Genomic DNA, 24,046 nt, shown 5'->3' on the forward strand with positions numbered 1-24,046 from the left:
CTGGGACTGCACCAGAAATCCACAAGGTGCTAAATCTGGAAACATTCCACCGCGGTTGGCCGCTGCCCTGTGCAGCCTCAGCCTCGGTGACCAACTCTGGGCCGTCCAGCAGGTTTGCGAGGTGGAGCTCAGGTATGGTGGCTAGCTCAGGCACGGTCTTGACCTCCCCACGCGGGAGACCTGAGGCCCGGTCGGCGAAAGCTCTGCCGGACTTCCAATAAAGTTGTTACCAAGCAACCAATGCCCTGGGAGCAGGTTTATTGATTGATATGTCGGATTTAACGTCATAAAACCACCATATGATTATGAGAAACGCCGTAGTGGATGGCTCCGGAAATTTCGACCACCTGGGGTTCCTTAACGTGCACACAAATCTGAGCACACGGGCCTACAACATATCCGCCTCCATCGGACATGCAGCCGCCGAAGCTGGGATTCGATCCCACGACCTGCGGGTCAGCAGCCGAGTACCTTAGCCACTAGACCACCGCGGCGGGGCCTGGGAGAAGGTAACCATAAAGTAATTAGATTCATATAAGTCTTAGGTCTAATCGGAAGCGTATTGAACGACAGGAGAACGAGACGACGTACAGTCGCATCCGAATGTTTAGGGTGCGTGACTCGACACAAAGCAATATCATATTCCTTTTGTTCCGGTTGCTTAAGCAGGCGGCCTCAAATTTAGATTTCAGCCTCTTCCAAACACCCTATAAACATTTATTGATCAGTTCGACTGAATTCAGTCACAAATTGCCGAAGCATCCAATGCTTTAGAAGACCTTCGGGGTCGACTGTACATTTTAAATGACCCCTTTGCCACTCCTTGTTAAGACGGCGCCATCTTGTGTCACCGTAGAAATACCAATTCAATTTTTTTTTCTCTATAAAAGTTTTTTTACTGTTTTTATGGCTTTAGTTCAAGCAAAACACTTGAATATCTAAATTTTTTGGTTAGATAACTGCGGGAACATCTAGCTAAAGAAACAGACGTTATAAATTTGCTAGAGGGCGGTTTCGCAGAACGAGATGCAATAGCCATCGACACTAGGCCTTTCTACTTTTGTTTGACGTTTATTGTCCCTTGCTGGTGTTGTGTTACGCGACTATTATTTTTTGTTCTTCGCCGCGAAACGTTCCAAAGTGCAATCTGAGGCGCGCGTGTAGACTCAGTGACAGTTACGCTTACCATTTGCTTGTTCTTCACCCAATTAAATCTTAGTCGTTTAAATCTGATAGCTCCGCTGCAAGGCAATCCACTGAAGAGCGTTGATAAGCGGGGGTGAGTACGAAAGGTAGTGCTGCAAACGACATGGCATTGTTAGCTGGCGGGTGTGTCGGAACGTGCAGAATTAGGCGGTTGATATGGTATTGCTCATAGTGCTAATAGTGTCTAGCTTTGACGGCTAGCCGAGCAACGAGAGCTGTCGCACGTTGTGGTGCATGTCGAGAAGCGATTGTACGGTTTCGTTTTTATTTGCATTTTCGTCGGTCTTCCGAAGCACGGAGGTAAGCGGGATGACATTAACCTTTAAAACGTGACACATGTGTACCCGTGCATAAATCGTTCCGACGACTTTGGAACTTAAGCGAGACGTATGCGTTCAAGATTTCCACGTTTCGGACCGTTCGGGCGCGGGCCCAGCGTGCGAAGGCTGCGTTTCCCGCACCCGTAAAAATCGTGCGGTTCGAAAAAGTGCGTAACGCTAATAGAGTGTAATCGTGTTTCGTAGTTTGTCTTGAGGAATGTCCACCTGTGCCTGTTTCGAACGCACTGTCGTTAAAGTGACGAAGGTTGCGGGTATGCCGTGGACTGAAAATCCGTTTCCCGCGTTTTGCAAGCCTTCGCGTCTCCACCTATTCTGCTGACCGCGTAGCAGCCCGATAGAAGTCTCACTATGCGACCTGAAAGAGACAATGCCTTGACTTTTTCGTGCGCTTAATTACCGTCTAATAATATCAAAGGCGGGAGTAGATTAGACAGCTCTCGTGACTTGCAGCACTCATTCGTCAACGTGGTCGACATCGCGTCGGTTGACGTGACGCGTATTCTGCGCTCACTGCGCCTTCGGGCTGGGATTCTGTTCGGTATGCTCGCCGTGCGTGCGCAAAGTATTCAGGCTTAAGGAGTGATCGGACAGTTGTCAACGGTCGTTCTCGTAGGACGCAACGCCGTATTTAGGAACGTGCTTCGGTAAGCTTTTAACGACTTGACCTTTGTGCAATGTGGGAGCTTTCTCGTACTACATCAACAACTTCTGCTGCGCGTTTTACGTCATTTGGGACTTGATACATGTATCCCAGACTTGCGGGAAGCGCTGGGGCGTCGTCCTGTGTTTGTTTCATCGATTCCGTCATTAGTGTCGCCTATAATTGCCATTTTATAATTTTCACGCGCACTGTGGCGCTACTTCGTTCGCTGCTGTAGCGATAACGAAACTTTGCCGTAATGTTCAACTTTTCTTAGCACCGCGAAAGTTGTCAGCTAGGATTTGGTTGGACTTGCACCTCTTAGATGTGGAGTAAGGTTACAATAAAAAAAGCACAAACAATTGGTTGAAAAAAAAGTTTCTACACACATGTAGTGGTAAGTGGGCAATGTCCTAATGGTGATCCACACATTTTCTAGGACTGGAAGCTTTCATATGTAAGCAGGCATTTACGCCTTTGTCTAAAACGCTCAAATGCTGCGTGACATGGCAGTGAACTACAATGCAGAAAACTTCGGCTTCATTCTTGTACTTATCAAATTTCGGGCCACTTATTTCTATAAGGGAGACTGCGTTATCTCTGATTTTGACTTTTCACATGTTAAAGTTTAGTGTGCAAGGATCTGGCAGTCGCGCCTCATTCACATGATCTGACACATCGTGATGCAGGCAGATGAAAGGGGCAAACATGTGACAGCCTAAACTGATTGCATTCATTTGCTGTCCTGTCACATTTCTATTAGTACTAGCGATGTGTTCCTTGAGCTGAAGCTCCTGCTTCTTTCCCTTAAACTTTTTGCTTGTATGCGTAGTCGTAGTACTTCCTGTTTCTATGTATGTGTGGTGCCTAGCTTAAATGGCACGGCTGGTGGCCAACATATCTTTACACGGCAGTTCTCCTAAGTTGTGAATATGGGCACCTATGATGCTGTTAGGTGTTCCTTACGTAATATGCAAAATTAATTTGGACTTGAAATTATTTTGATAGATTTAGGTGCACGTGAAAGTTCCCCAGGTGGCCAAATATTCGAAGCCTCTTCTCTACGGTGCCTCTTAATCTTGTAGCGGTGTCGGATAGTTGTGCCAAGGGAAGGACAAATGCCAACATAAAAACATCACGGTGTTTTCTTCAGCCAGCAGAAGCATTGGGGAGCACTCTAACGCTGCGCTCGTCTGGTTGGTAGAGCAATAGTTATCTTGAAAACTTGACAGCCAGATTTTATAGCCACCGCTGGTGACTTATGCTTCTGGCATTGCTGTGGTGGTGTTGTGGCTAATGGGGATGCAGTGCAGCCGGGGCAGTGCCTGGTGCTTGTGCCCTGATCACGCACCACGCCCGATTCGCTGGCTGCAGACGATGTGCTGCAGGCATTGTCATTGCGCAAGCGGAGAGGGAGCGTAATCTAGCAGTACTTGTCTGTGACTCCTCTTGTTTGCCAGTAGATGATGCCAAAAGCAGATGTGTTTTCTTTAACCGACGGTTGATGGTGCTGCGGATAGCCGCCGCAGAGAGTGAACGCATGCTCGCGTGTTCCCTTTCGTAAAGGACGACAGTCTGCATATCTAGTGGTGTGAACAAGGCAGTAAGAAACCCCTGTTGGTAATCTACTTGTTGACAGCAGTTCTGGCTGGCGCAGGTCACAGTTTCGCATATTGCTGTTTTCGTCTTGGGTTCACCTCGAACAATGTTATTATTAGTCTGGGGAAATTGTTCCGCTGTATGTCTTGTCCGGACCTGTCCTGCATTGTTGTGCAAATTGGGCTTTGTAAGTGTGCCTATCATGTGTCTAAGTTGCTCATCCTCACTGAAGTGTAAAAAATAGTCTTTAAATTGATGCACCTTACTCCAAGCACAGTGATGGCAATTTTGCCATCCTCACTTCTATAATAATAAGAATTTCACACTGAAATCTCAGTGTGCTGTTATGGACTGCAAAGTGTAAGTTTTGAATTTTGACAACCTTGACACAATGCAATTTCCATAAACTTGTGGTGTCAAGTTCTAAGCCCTTGAAGAGGACAGTACATAAATTTCACCAGATGGTGTCTGCTAGGACTGCATATGTTTGAGTAGATGTCAAAACTTCAAGGTGACACTGCCACATGCTTTTTCATGTTGCACATTTTCTTGCCTACCAAACATCATCTTGTATGCATGGTTATTTAGTGTTTTCTGATATACAAATTCAGTACTGCAAGCAAAATCTTTCTAGTCCCTTTCTAGATCATTATTTAACGTCTTGTCTCTTTCTCTCCTTCTACAGGTTGGTTTAGGGGTGACATAACTGTTTAAATAAAGTACGAAGGCATCCACGGAAAGTTTGTAAGCATAAAGTGATTTTTTTTATTGTATTGTGCACTTATGGTATTTTCTGCGCACAAACTATGCTCACACCATAACGTGCCGTTAAAGTTGGTCTATAGTCTTATTCTATGATTTTTTTCGAATGTAAGTAGTTGTATTAAATGCAAATTTAGTCATGTGCATCAAAATTTGATTGTACACTTCAGATTATTGCAATTGAGAAAGAACACTATAGGTGTACTTGCTTAGTGCAAGTTTATTCAGAAAGGTCCCATCCACAGCTGCATGGAATGGGCAACAAAAATGTCGATTTTTGTTTGTCACATCAGTGTTGTTCTATTGCTATTGCTTAGTCTGAAACTAAGTTGTTGATTAAAAAAAACGTGTTCTACACTTTATTGCATTCACTTCGTGTGTTTTCTGCAAGGTGTCTGTGATGATATTGCCAGGTGTGCACACTAATGTCCTGCACATTTACATTGCTTCCCTAGGTCACGGTGCAAGAAAAACAAAGCTGTAGACATTCTCTTCCTGCTGCATCAGAGAGCGCGTCGAGATAATGTTCGACGTTAGTACATTTTCTGGCCCCAGTTTCATGGCACTTAAGCGAAGGGGCGTTGCCACGATGGGGCCTAAAAGGTTCAAACGTTACGAGGCAGACGCACTTTCTTCTTTTTCTTTATCTTGCTCATCCCTATTTTTTTATTACACCATGCACGTTAGCAACTACAGCTAAAAATGCATGCCGCATTTTTGCGAACAAGAAACATTACGCACGGTGAACGCCGCAGTTGCTTCCACAGTGTTGTTTTGCATGCAACACCTTTATGGAAGCTAAGTGCGCAGATCGTAGTCTGTAGTGCATGTGCTGGCCGCAGCTGCATGGGGGGCACTCCAACGGGGAGGCTTAGAGGGATCGAGAGCTCCAAACAATATATGGACGCCCTGTGGGGCAGAGTGTCTACACCTGAATTATTTTTCTTACACCGTGATCACCATAAAGGCTGTCTTCTAATCCCATTTCGGTGTGGAGAAAAATAGGTCTGTTTTTTTGTTGTGGTATCGGGACGCACTCTTTGCAAGTCTCACTAAATGGTACGTGCATAGCATATGGTAACAAACCTAATGAGAGGAGACGCAGTTCATGTCTGGTGACCAGACCAGGCAATCATTGTTTGCGTGGCTGGTTGAGAACAGTGTAACACTCTATTGTGAACACAGTTCCGCTGTTTGTTTATTTATATTATGTTCAGTATTGCACATTTCTTTTTGACATTGGAGGCTGGGTACGCAGAAAGTAACCTTCTCAGCTCTTCAGAACCAGTGTTCCCATGTGCTCCATTCAGGTGCTAGTACAGACGCTGATGTGTTTGCGCAGATGTGATGCGTTGATAAGCTGAAAGTCGGCGGTTCGATTCCATTCGCAAGGGCCATGTTTTCAAAAGGTCGAAGTGCAAGAGCACTTAAGTGTACTTAGACTTTAAAGCACACACGAAAGGGACACCAAAGGCATTAAGTCAATGTGGACAATAAAATGCTATTTTAAAAATCTTGCTGTGTACTTCAGAAAATTGTGCTCAGACAGGCAGGCTACTCTTGTCGAAATGCTGATGCGTGCAACATTCCATGCGCAGCTTCTCTTTCAGTATCCAAAATCTTAAGGGTCTATTTACCACTAGTCTAAAACATGTTCCCTGTCCTAGAGTGAGGAGCTGCGATGTTCATGTGCCCTGCCACTCTTTACTGCACTACAGGGGGCATTACGTTTTATTGTGTATACCATATCCGGTGTGCGTGAATGATATTACATGATGCTTTCACTTGCACTTAGTGAGTTTCAAAAGTGAGCAAGCCCAGCAGCAGTGCCATGTAGCGATATTGAACTCGTAACACTAAAGCAAGACGTGCAGAATTGCTCATTCACTATCTGTTAATGCCATCTAGCCCAATAGCCTAGTCTTGTAGAGTGATACTGAAACTAGTGTGCTATTGGCACTGAGCAGCGTAAATATGAAATGTTTGACCACCCGCGTCAGTGTTAGTGGCACCAAACGGTAGTAAAACTGATCACCTGCGTCATTGTCAGTGTTAATGTCATACTTTTTTCTCTGTAGAATAATAATGCGCAAATAGTGTTCTGTGTTGTATGACTACGTGCTTTCAATGTGGATTATGTAGGGCAGTTTATGTATCTCTGAGATTGCTTTTGGTTTTTTGCTTGTCGCTCTTCTCAGGAGATTACATCCCAGCCATGTGGTGTGGGGATTGGAGCAAGCTACCACAGGACTGCATCCGCATACTGGGCGCACAAAATGGCCCTGCACAAGAGGTGTGCTTTGTGTCTCTCAGCCTTGTCATAGGTGCTAAAGTAGTGTTTAAAAAATTATGCCATCTTCCATTAAAGGGAACCATGTGTGGATGCGAAGCAGCGGGCGCTAACGCTTACACTGGCGGCGGCGTAGCGCCAGGAGAGAAACCTGGGGAGGTGCAAATCACGCAGTGATGGACTGGTGTTTCCTACGGGAACCTGCCAAGCGCTGCTAGTGGGCAATGAGAGACGGATGACTCCGATTAGGCACATAGTCTCGCAGTCTGCTATTGGTTTGCGTGCACACGCTGTGAATATCTATCCAACAACGCAAAGGAGAAATCTCCCACTGGCACTACCTTGGTGGTCAAGATGCAGTGCCTATATACTGAGGGGTCTGTGAACGGTTGTGCAGCTTGAGCAGTTGGTTTTTAAAGACGATAGTTTTTCTTGGGGACCTTCGACGCAAAAATTTTGGTCAGTCTGTCTATCTGTACATTTGTCTATTTGTCCACCCTTAACAGTAATCTCAACGGCACCAAAGTGACCAAAAGATACTCCAAACTGTCCACCCCACCCGCAGCACCCACCAATATTGCTCAAGATTCAGTGTTCATACTTGTACGATTGTCAATTAAAAATCAATTATTGCGCATATCTGAGACACCATAACAACATGTCAATATTCTGTATGTGTGTCTCTTACTAGAAAAGGCATACATAAGTAATTATAAGGATTGCAGCATTTATAACGCTGCGCTAGCCATGCAACGTTTGCACGAAACGGCAAGTGTTTCCACCGCTTTGCTAAGACAACACGGTGGTGGCACCTACCCATCACCTTGTGTTCTACAGCTTATCACCTAAGAGACGTGCGTGCGCCCTGTTTTCCAGTATAACTGCCAGATAGCGCTCATGTGTCACGCATGACGTGACTTGATGCGCTCTTTCGCCTCCACTGCACTCAAAGCACTCTAACTCAGCGCTTCCAGAATACCATTCAATGATTTTTTTGCGCAGAACATCCAATAAACGCTTTGTTCCCTCTCTCCTGACACAAAGCTATCGTCTTTCGACGACATTTACGGTGTAACATGCAGATACCGGGCCGATTTTTTTTCTCCCGATAAAAAAAAAACTCAAACAGTCGCTGCCTGCGTAGGCGTCTGTCTGCGTCAGTCTATAGTATAATAAGGGGGATAGGAAAATGCTGAAGAGGTGCCCTGCTTATAAGAGACATCTCTTATAAAAGACGAGAATTGTTTCCCGGAGCATGCCTCTTATAAAGGAATTTAACTTTACTCTGTTTTTACAATTGAAGGGCTTTCGCCAATCTCTCTCGGTGCATCCACATTCACTGAACACTTGGCACTCTTCTGCTTTCTGATACACAGTTGGAGCGAATGAGCAGACTGGCAGGTGGATAGATAGATAAACTCTTTTATTAGTGAAAGGGAGGAGGACCTAAGGTCACTGATGGGAGAGTGGAAAGAATGCGCGTGCTTTTAAACTTGGTTGTGAACACATCAAAAGGCTCAGTGATGCTTTCTGGCACGTACTCCCATGTTGTCTAGAATTTAATACCCGTGTGTATAGTAGTACTTGGAGATTGAGGCGGGACAATTTAGGGCAAAGTGATACATACTTTTGTTTTCGCCATCATCAGCTTGGGTCACATCGTCGTAATTTTGACTTTGAACACATAGATCAGATTCAAAATTGTCCAGATTCGTCACTACGTTATTTAGAGCAGATGTGCATACCAGTCGTTATGCTAAGAAAATTGATGTCATGTTTGAATCTGTGTGTACTGTACGTTATTTCGAGCAGATGTGCATACCAGTCGTTATGCTAAGATAATTGACGTCGTGTTTGAATCTGTGTGTACTGTACGCAGGTGTTTACCCTATTTACTCGCGCAGTGATGGAAGTGCTGCTCCAATTGCTTCAAACTGCTCCAAAAGAGAAATGCTGCTTCAAAGTGCAATATTTATTCTTTATTCAAAAAAAACCTAACAGGCCCCAGAACAGGGCATTGGGTAAGGTGGGGAGGAATCGGAATGGTACAGACAGGTAACGAACAGTTTACAGGCAGGATCAGTGCAAGAACAATGAAAAACTATATATATATATATATATATATATATATATATATATATATATATATATATATGAAATCACATTTTAGGCTATACAGGGCGAGGTAAATTTGAGGGAATACAGCACTTGTTGATATGAACATGGCGACAGAGGGATACATTTTAAAAATAAGACAAGGGGAATATAGATCACCGTTACGCAATGCACTCAGAATACAGAAACAGGGTCACATGGTGAACAGAGTGAGTAGCTGACGGCGAAATGTATCGGGATTAGATATGGAGGCTATGCAATCAGGGAGGTCATTCCAAAGACGAACGGCCCGAGGCAGTGGTGATGAATTGAATGCATTAGTTGACCCGTATATGCGCATGAAGCTGAACTGGTTATGCAATCTGCGTGAAAAAGAGTGAGGTGTTTGAAGCTGAAGCCGCGTTCGTTTATTAGAGGTAATATATTTCTGGAACAGACAGAGAAGAGCAATATTGCGACGGCTATCCAATGACGGCAGCTGAAGGTCTGATTTAATTTGCGTTATGTTTGACGTGATTTGCTGGTAACTGCTCCAAACCTGCTCCGAAAGGATGTTGGCAAACGAAAAGGAATAAAGTTGAACCATGGGACTATCCCGTGAGCTTAAGCGAAACCAAAAGCAAGCTGTATACACTATCATTTTAGTATGCTACTCAGTGGCGTGAATCTAGAAAAATCTCAAGGGGTGACGTATATGGGGCCATGGTCTCTAATTCATTTTTTTCGGGTTGTATTTTTATTTATATAGGAAATAATGTTTTGAAGTGAAATTAGAAAACCGAGCATGGTGTATGAGCTCGAGCAATTGCATAATTCTATTCAGTCTCTTTTTTCCCCCCTTTTTTTCGATTAGCATAGTTCACAGAGCTGAGGAGAATTTAACACAGGTAATAAAAAGCCTTTGATTGCGCTATACTTAACTATTAAGTCAGTTTTATCACATGATAAAGCTAAATCTCAAGTGCAACACTTTTAAGAGGTGTGCTCCCTTGCCTGAACATTAGAAAAGACTGTACTCTCTTGACTCCCCTCCCCCATGATTTACACCAACTATACTGCTTGTATACTTCTTCTATACTAGCGTATAGAATGTAAATAATAAATATAAATATTCTTTAGATCCTTATGTGATGTTTTAGACTTCAGGAGTTGTTAGGAGCATGCATCTGTTCCGATACACCAATAGCAACCCTAAGCTATAGCATTTTTTTCTGCTCCAAAGACACTTGACCCAAATATGCCCAGTGTCATACATGTAGGATGATGAAACTTATTAGTGTAACTCAAATGTTTTTTTCTGCAGAAATCGTAGCGTTACCTAAGGTGTGTTTATGATACTCTGTCCTCGTCACATGCAAGTCTAGGTGATCGCTGGGCTACGAATAGCCACGGGTTTGCAGTCGCAAGATTACTATTTCGCGTGCATGTAGCTGAGAGCCATACCGCGATAAAAAATATATAAGTAATATAGAGTCAAACTGTTCTAAATGCTGCTGATATTTTTGTCGATTGTTCGTCAGTTATTCGGCGTGCAGTAACTTTTGTATGACAGTGATAGACGCTAATATGTTTGTTCGCGGTTTGTTAAACATGCCGTCTGGCAACTGAGACAAAGATATTGGAGTAATTCATACCTGCTCCGACAGGGGCCGCCACCCTACCAGCCGATCTTGCTGCCGGGCGTTCTACACCTCATGACAGCGATCAGATTTGTTGCCAAGGTGACGTCACGTGACCAGAGCATGTGGCTCTGTAAATAGGCGGTTTAAAACGTGTTTGATTTAGTCACAGTGATCGCAGCAGCGGTTCACAGCTTCAAAGCATTGTAATCAATTACACAGTTATCGCAGAGAGGTCAAATCTGTGTCTGTTACCCTTAGGACGTCTACTGGCCCAATGTATTTTTACAGTCTCCAAAACTGTTTCAGGTTCCCTTTAAGTCGCAAAGTGACTTAGGTGAATAATAAGTAAACACACTCTAGCTTTCAGTGGAGTTGGGCATGTGGGCTACACATTCTGTGCGAGTACTTTGTGAACAGCGGACTGTATTATACATCTATCGGAGACATGATGAGTGAACTTTCACTGCTCATAATCCATTTTTGCCGAACTGTTTTGTCTGTCTGCAGCAGGATGCCAAAAGTCTACTGTATACACTTGGTGAGTGCCGAGCATTTTTTTTTTCACCCGCTCACGTGAGTTGTTCTTTTGCCAAGTCAAGTGAGCGACACCACTCTCAATCCAGGGTCTCACCAGGACAGAAACAGTCATCTTGTTCGGGTCGCCTGTCTAGGTCCCTACCTTTTTGGGTCCACCTTTTTCAGCAAGGACTGTGAAATATGGGCCAGGAGTTCAGGGATATACTTCGACGCTTCAATGTCAGTGCTTGCATTCTCTACCTTCTGTTATGTCTTTGTTCATGACTTGTGAAACCCGAATTTTGTGATTTTTAATCGCAAAATATTACACATGCTCATCTCTTGTGCCGCTGCCGGCAGAGGCCAGTTTGACTTAGTCGACTTTTATTACTGCAAATTTAAGATCTTTGAGGTGACCTATTTTCAAAAGTATTTACCCAGATTTTTTTTCATAGGTGTGTGTAGAGAGTATTAAGAATGAGAAAGAAGTTGCGAAAGATTGCATTCTGCCCTATATCAGCATATATGAACATTTCCGATGGAGGTGGGAATGTTGTAGGCTTGAGTGTTCAGATTTGGGTGCAAGTTAAAGAACCCCAGGTGGTCAAAATTTCTGGAGCCCTTCACTGCGGCGTCTTTCATAATCATATGGTGGTTGTGAGATGTTAAACCCCACATATCATCAATATCTTTGCCTATATGAACCTTTGAGTCTAAACAAAGCGAAGGAGACAAACTACACCAAGCATTACGTAGAGGTGCCTCCCTGCTCAGCACATGTGTCACATGACGTGCCACAGGGCTGCTTGACAAAGTTCATATGTCGCTGAGCTGAGACTTCGTACACTTCGCTTTCACGGAAAGCATCGACGTAGTGGCAGGTGTGGCAGCATCGCGCGAATGTTGTGAATGGGTCAGGAGGCGGCATTTTCATTCCACTCCTAGTCAAGATTTCAAGTGATCCACAGTTGGAGCCAAAAATACTTTGAAATAAGGAGAGAAACTTACATTGGACAAGTAGGAAAATTTTTCGTGCTGTGGAAAATTTCGACTTGACCGATTTTTTTAGATATGCGAGTTCGAGTTAACAAGGTATTTTTGTATTTGTGTTGCACTTTTCTTTCCATCTTCGCATTGTCCCTGTCTTTTTCCGCAAAGCACCGATATTACTGATGTAGGTGTATTTGTACATGTTCCCTCCTAAACAACTGCTCAGGAGGTTCTGAAATCAGTCTTTTTTTCCAGGCTAGTAGACAGCAACATGAGTGCTGAAGTTCGTGAAGCAATCATGGTTCTTGACACATTAGCATACCATATATCATTCGTCCTCGTCATTGTAAGTAGTAGCTCTTCAATTCTTTTTTTGGTGGGGTCGTCGTAGCAAGCTCACAAGCTTGTGAGTTCCGAGAAAAATGATGAATTTCATAAGTCTGTTAGTGTAGCCAGTAAAACTACAGCGGTGGGACATCCAAGTACAGCCGTGTGGGCTTATCTTCAGTTACAGTGGCCAACCAATCTTCGGAATCTCTGAAATGTTAATACTAGGAACAGCATCGTTTTACCAAAAAAAAGCGGAGGTACAGTGGCTACAGCGGGACCTTCTAGTATTGTCTGTGTTAAACTTTCTAAAGTTGCCAGTTGACCACTTGCCATCGTTAGTGTGCATGTGAGGACGTGCTGGTGTAAAATTATCCACAGACCAATGGTAAATGATACTAGACATTCTATATTTACTCACATTATTTGCCAACTTTCTTTTTTTCCCGATTTTGCTGCTCTGAGAAGGGAATGCACACATTACGCGAGGATTTCGTAAACACATATAATATGCAGTAATCCTAATGCGTGTAGTATATTTTAAAAAATTATAAATTGGAGCACTTAGCACACACATTAACCAGTCAGATTCGGTCGCGCAAGGTGTAGTCCAACGTTACTGGATTGTCTAGTCGTAATCACTGATCGAGAAGTCTGATTAAATATTATTGTCGTGGATGCTGCCACTGCCCTCCCCAAGTGAATTGTCTTCTGCTGTGGCAAGCGTGTTCGGGTGCCCCACTTTCTTCGAAGCTCTTCTCGACAATGCTGGGAGAAACTAAATCCCACAACACTGCAATATCGGAGGACCTATGCGTTTGCACAAGTTTGAAAAGGCCTTCTTCAACAGAAGAAATTTGTATTAGCAAGCGTACACTCTTCTTCTTCCTCTCGCATGGACCTTTGTACGTTGAAGAACTTACGCTAAAGTTTTTGGCGGCGGCACGGTTGCAGTTTTCGTTGGCGAACCTTATAACAGTGATCTTGAATTTTTGAGTATATACAATTGCTGTAATTCATCGCAAAAAACAGTAAAAATGCGACGGACAAATGCCAATACCTAGACTTCCAAAATCAACCATGTGTGCGTTGCAGTGCAGATGCAGAGGCCGAGGGGAAGAGTTGGTGTGACCAGTCCTTGCATGCCTCCGGTGCAGAAAGTTGTCCGTGTCGTGATGCGAGCTTGAATTCTCACGGTGTTAGAGATGGGGAGATAAAAGGCCAACGTTCGAACAGTTCCAGCTACAGGTTTGCGTGTTAATATCCGCCGCAGTGGAGCAGTCGTTACGGTGCTCGGCTGTAGACACGGTGTGTATAGAAGAGGGGAGGGGGGAGTTGTTTCGCTATCTAATTACGCGAGTTTCTATAAAAATCATCATTAAGGTACGGCATTTGAGGGACTGTAGTTCGGAAGAAGTCCTCGGAACAAGGGACTCCGTCCCCACTGGCAGCCCGTTAGACTGCGCACGCCTGCTCAGCGAGACGTGCCACCTGCATGCCCGTCTAAAGCATCCAAAAGCCCAAAGTCTCTACGTGTGCACCGGTGAGCTGGCTCAGATGAGTTGGGGAGCGTGAGTTATTCGAGGAAATCTGTTTTTTAATTTTTTGTGAAGCTGGTAAGATATTAGGGGTGTGCAAATTATGCGAGGGTGCAAAATATACGAGCAAATATTGTATTCATACTGGATATTCATACCTGAATGTTAATTAAAGCATGAACTGAAGCATTTAGTTAAGCCAGTTCCCAGAGTTCACACGCTGTTCTGCTCTCGACAAGTTGAATTAAGACTACTAGCTCAGTGGTGTTACAGCTCGTCAAGATAACACTTGTCACGAATACTCAATTACCGAAAATCACTGTCCGCATATTCCAGGTTCACCGACACTCGGGAACGCTTGGTACTTGGAGAGAAAAGGGTGTGGTAAATTGTGCGTGGTGGATTTACGTGGTCTTAAGTATAGTTTCCTAAAATTAAGTAGAGGGGACTCTGGCGTTAGGATCGCTCAGCCACCACAGGAATGATGGGCAGTACACTAATTTGCCTAGTCTTTGTGCTTGCGGGCTTTCAACATGCTTGTAGCTTTGCTTATTAGCATGTTTTGGCTTTGTTTCAAACTCTGAACCTATTTGAATTGATGACCCTAAAATGTTTAGGTGGCAAAGTGCAGCAGCTTAATCTTTGCTTATTTTCATCTTGTGATAAAGTGGCGCCAGGCCATGCAAACCCAAACGGAGCTAGAAGATGGAAGACTAGGCAAATCCATGGTAGCTGAAGTGCCATGTGTTCCAGCTTCCATAGGCAGTAGTGCTAGGGTTCCCTCTAGTATATGGAAACTATCGTCTTAAATACAAAATTTCTGCAGCGTGAAAAACGAGATAAAAAAAAAAAACGGCTTGTGAATGAATGTTGCAAATGTTTCGTGAAGCTGGTAAAATATTAGGGGTGTGCAAATTATGCGAGGGCTTAAATTATGTGAGTAAATATGGTATTCATACTGGATATTCATACCTGAATGTTAAAGCATGAACTGAAGCTTGTAGCTAAGCCAGTGCCCAGAGTTCACACGCTGTACTGCTCTCGACAAGTAATTAAGACTGTACTAGCTTAGTGATGTAGCAACACAGTATTCGAATTTGTTTCTAATTGAATTTCAATTGTTGAAAATTTTAAAGTATTCTAAACAAATGAATAAATGTACATTGATCTGCGTGTAACCCCTGTAAAGACGATTCCACTTAAGCAAAGTAGTGTTATGTCTTAAAACCTAGGCTTGTGCGAGTATTTGAATGCCTCGAATATTCGAACGAATAGTAGAGTATTCGAATTCGCTTCGATTCGAATTTAATATATCGAATATTTCGAAGTATTCGACATGTATATGTGTTGTAAACCGCACGTAATCACTTTTAAAAGTGGCTTCACTGCAGTATAGTAGTGCTAAACCATGAAAGCATCTATTCAGAAGGAATTTGCTCTGCTGCGAAGCCCCACTTCAAATTTAAAGGGGCACTGCAACACTTTTTGAGCATGGTCAGCCAACGCTGCCGATCGGTAGTCAAGGCTACCAAGAACATGCGAGCTAAATATTATAGCGCAGGACGTGACCTGAAACTCTCAGTAAATTCTCACTGTCGGATAAAAATTGCTCTATTCTCTGGGCAAATGACGCCACAATGCCAGATATCGCTCATCGCAACGATTGTAGCAGCGATTGACTGATTTGAGCATGGGGCGCTCAGTTGTTACAGAAGCCGCTGCGCGTGGCCACGACATGTCCAAGCGTACATGCATGATCGCACTGAAAATTCGCGTATTCAAAGAAAAAAGAAGAGAGAGAGAGAGTGCTCAGGGTCACGACACGCAAGTGACTTATTTTCCTTCCCTATGCCATTCCTTGCTGCTTTGCTTCAAGCACTTTCTTCGGAACGAGGAGAGAGAATGCAATTGCAGCATGTAGCTAATCTTTGTGCCTCCGCTCATGCAGGACAGATTCGAAAAATTTTTGCGGCGGTTAATTCGTAAGGCAATAATCTTATTGAGTGAATAAATTGTATGGCAACTCGAAAAACTGTTGCAGGATTCCTTTAGATAAACATATTATCCTCAATTCGATTAATCATTTTCTAATCTTAAAAGCTTGTTTTGCCAGCTTATACACTCTAGCAGTAATGAATAATATTGCGTATTTTACAGGTTATCACTTGTTTCCTACTGAAAGTCAAATCTTGCTATTTCTCAAAGTTGTTTGAACTTCCTTTGATTGGAAAAAAAAATGAAGCTCTTGCATAGAGGTCTTGTTAAAAAAAATTATATATATATATATATATATATATATATATTTATATATATATATATATATATATATATATATATATATATATATATATATATATATATATATATATATATATTGTGCAGGTTAGTTCTTTACACAACATATTTTCTATTGAAATTCAATTGCAAATTATTCGGCGAAAATCACTATTCGCTTCGATCCTAAAATATCACTATTCATACAAGCCTAGTAAAAACACGTATACAGAAGAAATCAGCACTGCTGCGACGCCCTACTTCAAAGTTAAATGAATGTATCACCCTTACATCTAATAATTCCTCAAGTTTAAAAGCATGTTATACCGACTGATATGCTCAAAGTATACCAAAATTTAAACGTAACATATTTTACTTGCATTCTATCGAAGCCCCGCCGCGGTGGTCTAGTGGCTAAGGTACTCGGCTGCTGACCCGCAGGTCGCGGGTTCGAATCCCGCCTGCGGCGGCTGCGTTTCCGATGGAGGCGGAAATGTTGTAGGCCCGTGTATTCAGATTTGGGTGCACGTTAAAGAACCCCAGGTGGTCGAAATTTCCGGAGCCCTCCACTACGGCGTCTCTCATAATCATCGGTGGTTTTGGGACGTTAAACCCCACATATCAATCAATCATTCTATTGAAAGTCAAGTCCTGTTACTGTTTAAAGTTGTTTCCATTTTCTTGAAGAAAAAAAGTTACATTTGCACAGGCATTGTTTTAATTAAGTAATATTGTGTAGTTTAGTCAAGTCGTGACAAATACAGAGGTTTTTTTTTGTAATATGGGATATATATTTATAATCTTTGAATTCACTTCGAACATAAAACTCACTGTTTGCACAAGCCTTAAAAAAAAAAAACAAAAAAAAAACATGGAGACGTAGATGGCGTTGTCTATGCTAAGCTGGCCTTGTATCGATGATAGTGTAGCAACCAGTGCACGCTAATGAAATTCTTGTGTGATGTACATTTTGTATTGCCGGCCACTTGAATGCTTGCCTTGATGCTTGCTTTCACCAGTGCAACATGAGCGAGTGTACGCCCAGCACGACGCTACATATGGCCGAAAAACACAAGACATTTCTCACGGACTTCGACAAGGAGGCACATTACTCCGCTCTTCGGAAAATGGTGGAAGCTTCCGACTTCTTTCAGCTATTTCGGTGAGCTAGGCTTGCACCATTTTGTCCCGCCTTCTTTGTTTTAGAGTGGAACCCTGTGACACATTTTTTTTTTTTCTCTCACGCTAACAAAAAGCGGAAAGCGCTAGTTGAAAAGCAGGGAAATCCTTTTTAAGGGGAGAGGCTACTCGAAGACACTTTTTTTTTTTTAATATTCACCCTAGAGAAATGAAACTTGAGCTTTTTATACTTATTTCAAATATATAATTAGTTTTCTTGCAAGTTGCTTACTTTTAGCTCTGCAAATTGACAAAGTGAAAACCATAATCCTTTTGCCCCCCCTCTTTTCATTCCAGAAATTCCGTAATTTTTTACCATTCATAGTTCATAATCTTTGAAATAAAGTGTAGAATGCAAATAACTAATTGGGAAGCACATACAAAGTATGTAATAGGCATGAAAAATAAGACGTAAAAAGTCCATATTTCACCTACCCTAGTAAAGGTTTACATAGAATATTTTTTATTATACAATAAAATATTGAAATTTAAACAAGATAATTGCATTCCTCATTCTTTGGAAAAAAAATTGGGCAAAATTTCATGCAGATTCGAGCACTAGAAGTTCCTGAAGAAGGAGGGGCACATTGAAAAAAAATGGCGAAATTTGTGTTTTGAGAAAAACGAGTTTTAAAGTTAAAATTCAGTTTTTATTTATGAAAGATATCATTCAATGTTATGAAATTTGCACACCAAAAAGAACAACCCTTCTTGTAGTGGCCACTGCGACTAAAATACTCCAGCCCCTTGAGTTTGTTCCTCTCGTCTTTTTCGAGCAGACTCCTCACAGACATTTTGCTCACAGACTGGGCCATGAAACGCTTGCCAAACTTCCGCTCCATCCAACAGAGCCTTGTGCCAACTGCTAGCTAGGAAGAAGTTCTACAGGACTGCGAAATCCAAACCAAGTCCAGTGTCATGCAATTTCGCGGCCATGTTTGTGCCACATACTGTCGTACATAATGGCAATGTCGTCCCTTCTAAATTCTCTCACTGCGAGCTCTTTCAACCTCGCAAGATAGGTGCTGACGTGATCCATTGCCACATCACGAACTTCAAATATCGAACTTTCTGGCTGACGGGTGTGAATGAATTTTGATGCATTGGTTTTGATTTTGATGCATTGATCGCAAGTTTGGCATTGATCGCAAGATGGTTTGATTTTGATGCACTGGTCGCAAGTGAAAGCCGCACAGCGGCTTTCACTTGCGAGCAATGTTTTTTTCCTTCATAACTGAGATAATTACACGAGAGAAGCAATGTTCAGCTGCGCTGCTCGACAAAACACGGACCCCGCAAATAGGTTTCACAGCACATACAGGTGCGCAGCGGCCAATGGCGGTCCCCGATCCGTACCACGTCATAAGCCAGTCGCGGCGCTCGAAAAACGTGCAGAAGCATGCTTCTTTTTATTATTTCTTGCGCTGCATCAGCGAGAGAAACTGTTGGTATTTGAAGAGTGAGGCTCGACTCTTCGACTCATGCGATCAACAATGGCGAGCGGCGGCGCATTATCGGCGGCAAGATGCTTGAAGGCTGCACACTTTGGACCTTTTAACAGGCACCTTGTGCTCTTTGAATGCAATTTTAAAGCATTTCCAGTTAAGTCTTGACCTGTATTTTTTTTTCATTACAGTTGAGGTACTAATCTTATCAAAACAGGCAAAAACTAAAAATTGGTAATTTTGAAAAAAAAAACTCTGGTTTTTCGACCCGTATCTCCCCTTAATTGGAATGCTTAAACATGGAAAACACTGTAAAGCCATATATAGCTACTCAAGCCTTACCAGCAGATTTTTAGCACTTTCTTTGCCAGGAACGCTGCGCTTCAAAACTTACTTTAAAATCTTGACCGGTTTCTATTAAACTTGCCGAGTTTCATACAATCGTGCGCCTATTTGAAGTATGCAATATTTTTTTCTAGTCCGATAATGTAACCAGGGGTGGAAGTGCTGTTTTAATTTCTCCACACTGCTCCAAAAGAGAAAAGCTGCTCCATGCTGCTGCAAATAGTAATTGCTCCAAACTTGCTTTGAAATGACACTGGGAGAATGAGGATGACAAATTTTCACTGTTTGGCGGACTCATAAGTCCTAAATAAAAACACGAAAAATTCTGTATACGATCACCCCAGTGTGCAACTAGTGTTCAGCATTATAGACTCTCATCTTATTTGTGCAAAAGAACTGGCATATCAAGCATATAGCTCCATGTGGCTCTTTTTATCAGCTGGACATATGCAGGCTCGTATGGTGAAAATGAGCAGGATCGCGTTTATCTAATACCGATTATGTACCGCTTATTTGGCAACAGTGATTTGAGACTGTGGTTACTTCGAAAATTTGGCACTCGGCTTTTCCGCTTTGATTTCATATCTGCCACACTGTCTAGTATCTTAAATTGTAGCTAATTTCACAGCAAATATTGACAACCTGCCATTGTTTACCTTATGAAATTTACATTGTTGTGTGTTAAACATATTTCATAAGAAATATTAATATTTACGAGATGTTTTAACAATGCTGTGAACTCCAACTGGCAAATTTAATATATGTATGGCCAACGTAATATCTACTCCTAAAACACCAATAGTTGCTATAACTTTCATCTTTTTCTGCTCCAAAAACACATGGCTGCTCCAAAGCACTGCTTTCTCTGCTCCAAAGTGTGTTCCAAAAAGCAAAAAGTCGCTTCCATCAGTGTGTAACTTTTAATATCAGACACTTCATCTGCCTTATGGCATCAAGATGTTTGCTTAACTGAGAGAGCTACAAACTAATGGCCTTTCTCACTGGGAGATTAGGAGCAACCGCTAAAAGTGGAGTGAACACTTGGTTTGGTCCAAGCCAAACTGCCTGTGCAACACGGGAATGCTCTGCATGAAGTCAAACTGGAATTTCGTTATGCACAGGTCACTTAACCATTTCCGCAAACTATTATATCTTCCCCTTTCTCCGTTACATGGCCACTCCTGTTGCTGCTGATAGGCGCAACCAACGCTGCTCGCAAATCTACAGAAGCGACATATGCTTCTCGTCCTATTTCAGCCCGTGACTTGGCAGCAGAGCAAGTGAGAGCGATCCGTTGTGGAGCGAGTTGCTCCGAAACGACCTGTGAAATACAGATTCACCGCTGCGAAGCAAGAAATCTTGCTTTGGACATACCAGTGAAAAATGCCATAGATCAGTATGTTGTGATAATTCAAAATGAAAGCTGTATGCAGTAAAATCAAATGGATGTTTCAAGTCTGTTTAAACATAAGTTATGTGTTCTACATTGACAACTCAGTCTATTATTCAGGCGGGCGGTTCACTGTCCATTGTCTGGTATTTTCCAACAATCGATTATTCCAGCAGGAATGATTCACAACTACCAAGGGCTTGATGAAATTAAGGGCATTGATCTGGTGAAGTGATCACGTGTACTGTTTAGCAGATTGTACTGGGTCAGATAGATGATTTCGAATGGTGCTTACTTTTTTTTCCTCTTGATTCACTCAATGATCAAAAATACTCCATTTACACTCATGCCTTTGTTGAAAGTGTTTCCTCGTGCCTTCACAGCGGCTTTGCAATTGTGTGTGCGTTACCTGCAGGTTTGTGTGCACTGTGTGGTTTTGTGTTTTTTGCCAGCTTCGCTAGAAGCTGCCACCTAAACAGTTGAGCGTGTTTCTAACGAACCTCCATATAGCGAATTTTTGTATATAACGAAGTTTTTCTATTCCCCACCGTCGCTCCATAGGAGCACATGTATTTGCGAGCTCTGCGTAACAAAGTAACTGAGGGAGACAACATTGATATAACAAATTTTCCCCACGGACAATCTAGAAATTTTCCTCCTCATTTCGGCATTTTGGTACGAGCATGCATTTTCAGCCGCTGCCCTGCCGCCGCCGAAGCGCGAAGCGGTGGTGGTGGGTACGTGGGCCACGTCCACGTGAGGCTGGAAAGCGGGCCTGCGCCTTACGAGCCGGCGTTGCCCCCTTTTTCGCCGCCGCGGTAGCGTGTGCGGGTGTGCCCCCCCCTAAACAAACAAACAAAACACAAATTTTGCGCGTTGGCAGTGCCACACTTTTAGTTAGCATCACATATGTGGGGCTGTGCTGCATATGGAGGGCCCTTTATCGAATAGTTTTTCGTGGTAACTGTGTCTGTGTCGTTCGCTCTTCGTTTTTGACGCCGTGCGCAGGTGCATTGTTTTACTGCGTGCATGGTGTGTCCGACGACGTTCAGCTTTGCTTTTTTTTATTGTGATAGCAATTATGCATGTGGGCAGTTTCGACTGGGTTTTTGCCGCCTCCACCTTCATTTGCTGTATATGTATAGTATGTGTATACGTACCCATATATATTATATATATGAAAACTCAAAAAAAAAAAAAAATACCCCTCCCGTGCTTGGCGCTCAGGTCATCAGGATGTGCAGAGGGGTGCTTATCTCCCACACGTACTTTGCCCTGCAAATGTGGAGGGGGAGAGGGGGGTTAGGTGCTTGTGCCTGTGCACTTATCCTTGGGTGGGGAGAATCGCATGCATTCGACTTTGACCGGAAGGATTGCCTTTGCTCTTTTTACACGGTCCCTTTGCGTTGAAACTGCACTGATTCTCGCTTGTGAAAGTTGCAATGCGCGGGAGGGAGCCTGTTGTCAATTTAGAATTGTTGCGGAAGATGGCGGCGACAGCAAGAATCTGTCGAGAGTGTCCATATAATCGCAAAAATAACGCAGTTTTTGACTGTAAAATGAGTGTTTGGGGTTAGCTCTGCCTTCAGTCCACCTTTTGTTTAATTTGTGCGTTTATTTTCCTAATTTTCGTACCAACCTGCATATAACGAAAACCTCTTTATAACAAATTGTTCCGGGTATTTATCGATTATGTTATATCCAGGTTTAACTCTATTAAGTATGAATGCGATAGCAACAAATTGAAAGGTCACGCGCAGAATGGAAAGCAGATCGAAACATGCCCCGCGTTCCTCACGCACAAATGACGCACAAAACTTACTCACAGGTATGGATGCACTCGAATGAGCGTCTTATTTGTTACTTTGCTCTGTCTGTAAAGCACGCGCTTTTCGCAAACTGAGATTGCGATGATTTCAGTGACTTTTGTGCACCTGGTAACTACAGCAGAATCGTTCCACGTAAAGCCCGAGGCCAGCCAAGGCCTACGACCTTCACCCTCCTCACCGCCGTGAGATAAGGTGCTTGAGGGAGCATGGCTCCCTTTCTCTAAGCTGGGCAAAGTATGTGTAGGAGATTAGAGCAGGCCCCACCACACAATGTGTCAATGCCCGCCCATTGCGCCATCTTGCTGATAATCCTGAAAACACAATTCCCCCTTGAGGTGCTCGGGAGCAGCGGTGAGTGGTAGATATAAGTAGCTTGCCGTTAAACGGTGAAGGATGTGCTCCGGGGTGGATCAGTGGTTAACGCCTCGCGGTTATGACGCAGAGGTCCCATGTTCGATTGTGTGCGGGGAAGTGTTTTTTCTGGATTTTTTTTCTGTCTTGCATTTTGATATATATAGATACGTATACATATACGGCACATGACATCGATGCCGGCGGCCAAATCCAGCCGAGAATGTCCATATAATTGTTATCGCAATAAAAAGCAATATTGCTCTGAAAGCTTTGCTAGCTTGCTTGCTGTGCGCATGTGCAAAACACCAGCTGTGCAAGGAAAATAACTCCTGCACTCAGTTGAATGGTGATTTTCTAAGCTGTGGCTGTGCCTGCCTGACATTTTGTGTTACGTTTTTTTCCGAGTACAAAACAAATGTGCTGTTACGAAAGAGGCTCATTCATCGTTTTGATGCAGTAGCATTCTGTTTACTTGCGTACATGCCATGCCTGTTTTTCAATTCCCTGCTTCTTTTACAATTCCCTTGCGAATTGTGAGTAGACATGCTCTCATACTCCAACCCGTTTTTTTTTTTTTCTGTTTATAGGAAGAAACTGACAACGTCACTCGGAGAAGAGCAGATTCTGGCCTGTTTCATGATAGCCCTGAAAGTGTGTAAGTAATAATTTGTTACCATATTGCCTTGTACTTTATGGTGACAATATGTGAATTTAGTGCATTTCCTTGCAAGCCCTATTCTTCCTGGGGCGGGCTATGCTTTTGATTTGAGAGCTGGAGTACCAGTTGGACTAGAGTATGTGTCCAGTAGGACCAACCGTGACCTTCTCGGCAACCTTAAGCTTCTGCAAGTGCCACACAACTGTACTGTGTTGTCACATCCCCCGCCCTCCCACTTCTTTTCTCACTCTTTGAAAATGCTGGCACGTCTGTCTAATCAGTTTCGTCCTTTAGGCCTAGCTTTGTCAAGCCTTCAAACTAGTTTTTAAATGTTTGGTTTGTGTAACCTACTGTGCTCAAGTACCAGTTGAACTAGAGTATGTGTCCAGTAGGACTAACCGTGACCTTCTCGGCAACCTTAAGCTTCTGCAAGTGCCACACAACTGTACTGTGTTGTCACATCTTCCGCCCTCCCACTTCTTTTCTCACTCTGTGAAAATGCTGGCACATCTGTCTAATCAGTTTCGTCCTTTAGGCCTAGCTTTGTCAAGCGTTCAAACTAGTTTTTAAATGTTTGGTTTGCGTAACCTACTGTGCTTAAGATGAAAGGATATTGCAGTACAAGC

General features: G+C 43.0%; 1 protein-coding gene and 1 non-coding gene across 9 annotated transcripts in view; both read left to right on the forward strand.

The window, feature by feature from the left end:
• The window catches only part of LOC119172328 (uncharacterized), a 182,162-nt gene that overhangs the window by 8,126 nt on the left and 149,990 nt on the right, over nt 1-24,046 (forward strand). The window contains exons 1-8 of one of the 8 annotated variants that reach the window (XM_075893598.1): nt 1,045-1,279; nt 4,472-4,530; nt 6,747-6,841; nt 11,083-11,113; nt 11,199-11,331; nt 12,337-12,427; nt 17,240-17,382; nt 23,350-23,417. In XM_075893598.1, coding sequence (XP_075749713.1) covers nt 6,764-6,841; nt 11,083-11,113; nt 11,199-11,331; nt 12,337-12,427; nt 17,240-17,382; nt 23,350-23,417 — 544 coding nt within the window. In that variant the 5' untranslated portion in view covers nt 1,045-1,279; nt 4,472-4,530; nt 6,747-6,763. Of the gene's footprint in view, nt 1-1,044; nt 1,280-1,348; nt 1,507-1,555; nt 2,192-4,471; nt 4,531-6,746; nt 6,842-11,082; nt 11,114-11,198; nt 11,332-12,336; nt 12,428-17,239; nt 17,383-23,349; nt 23,418-24,046 lie in introns of those variants that run through there. The other 7 variants (XM_075893604.1, XM_075893601.1, XM_075893599.1 and 4 more) reach the window with 7 other exon arrangements.
• On the forward strand, nt 16,617-16,689 carry TRNAS-GCU (transfer RNA serine (anticodon GCU)). Its single transcript has one exon. It is a non-coding gene; the product is annotated as a tRNA-Ser (tRNA).

The sequence above is a fragment of the Rhipicephalus microplus genome, chromosome 4, assembly GCF_043290135.1.
Source record: "Rhipicephalus microplus isolate Deutch F79 chromosome 4, USDA_Rmic, whole genome shotgun sequence".
Classification (NCBI taxonomy): Eukaryota; Metazoa; Arthropoda; class Arachnida; order Ixodida; family Ixodidae; genus Rhipicephalus; species Rhipicephalus microplus.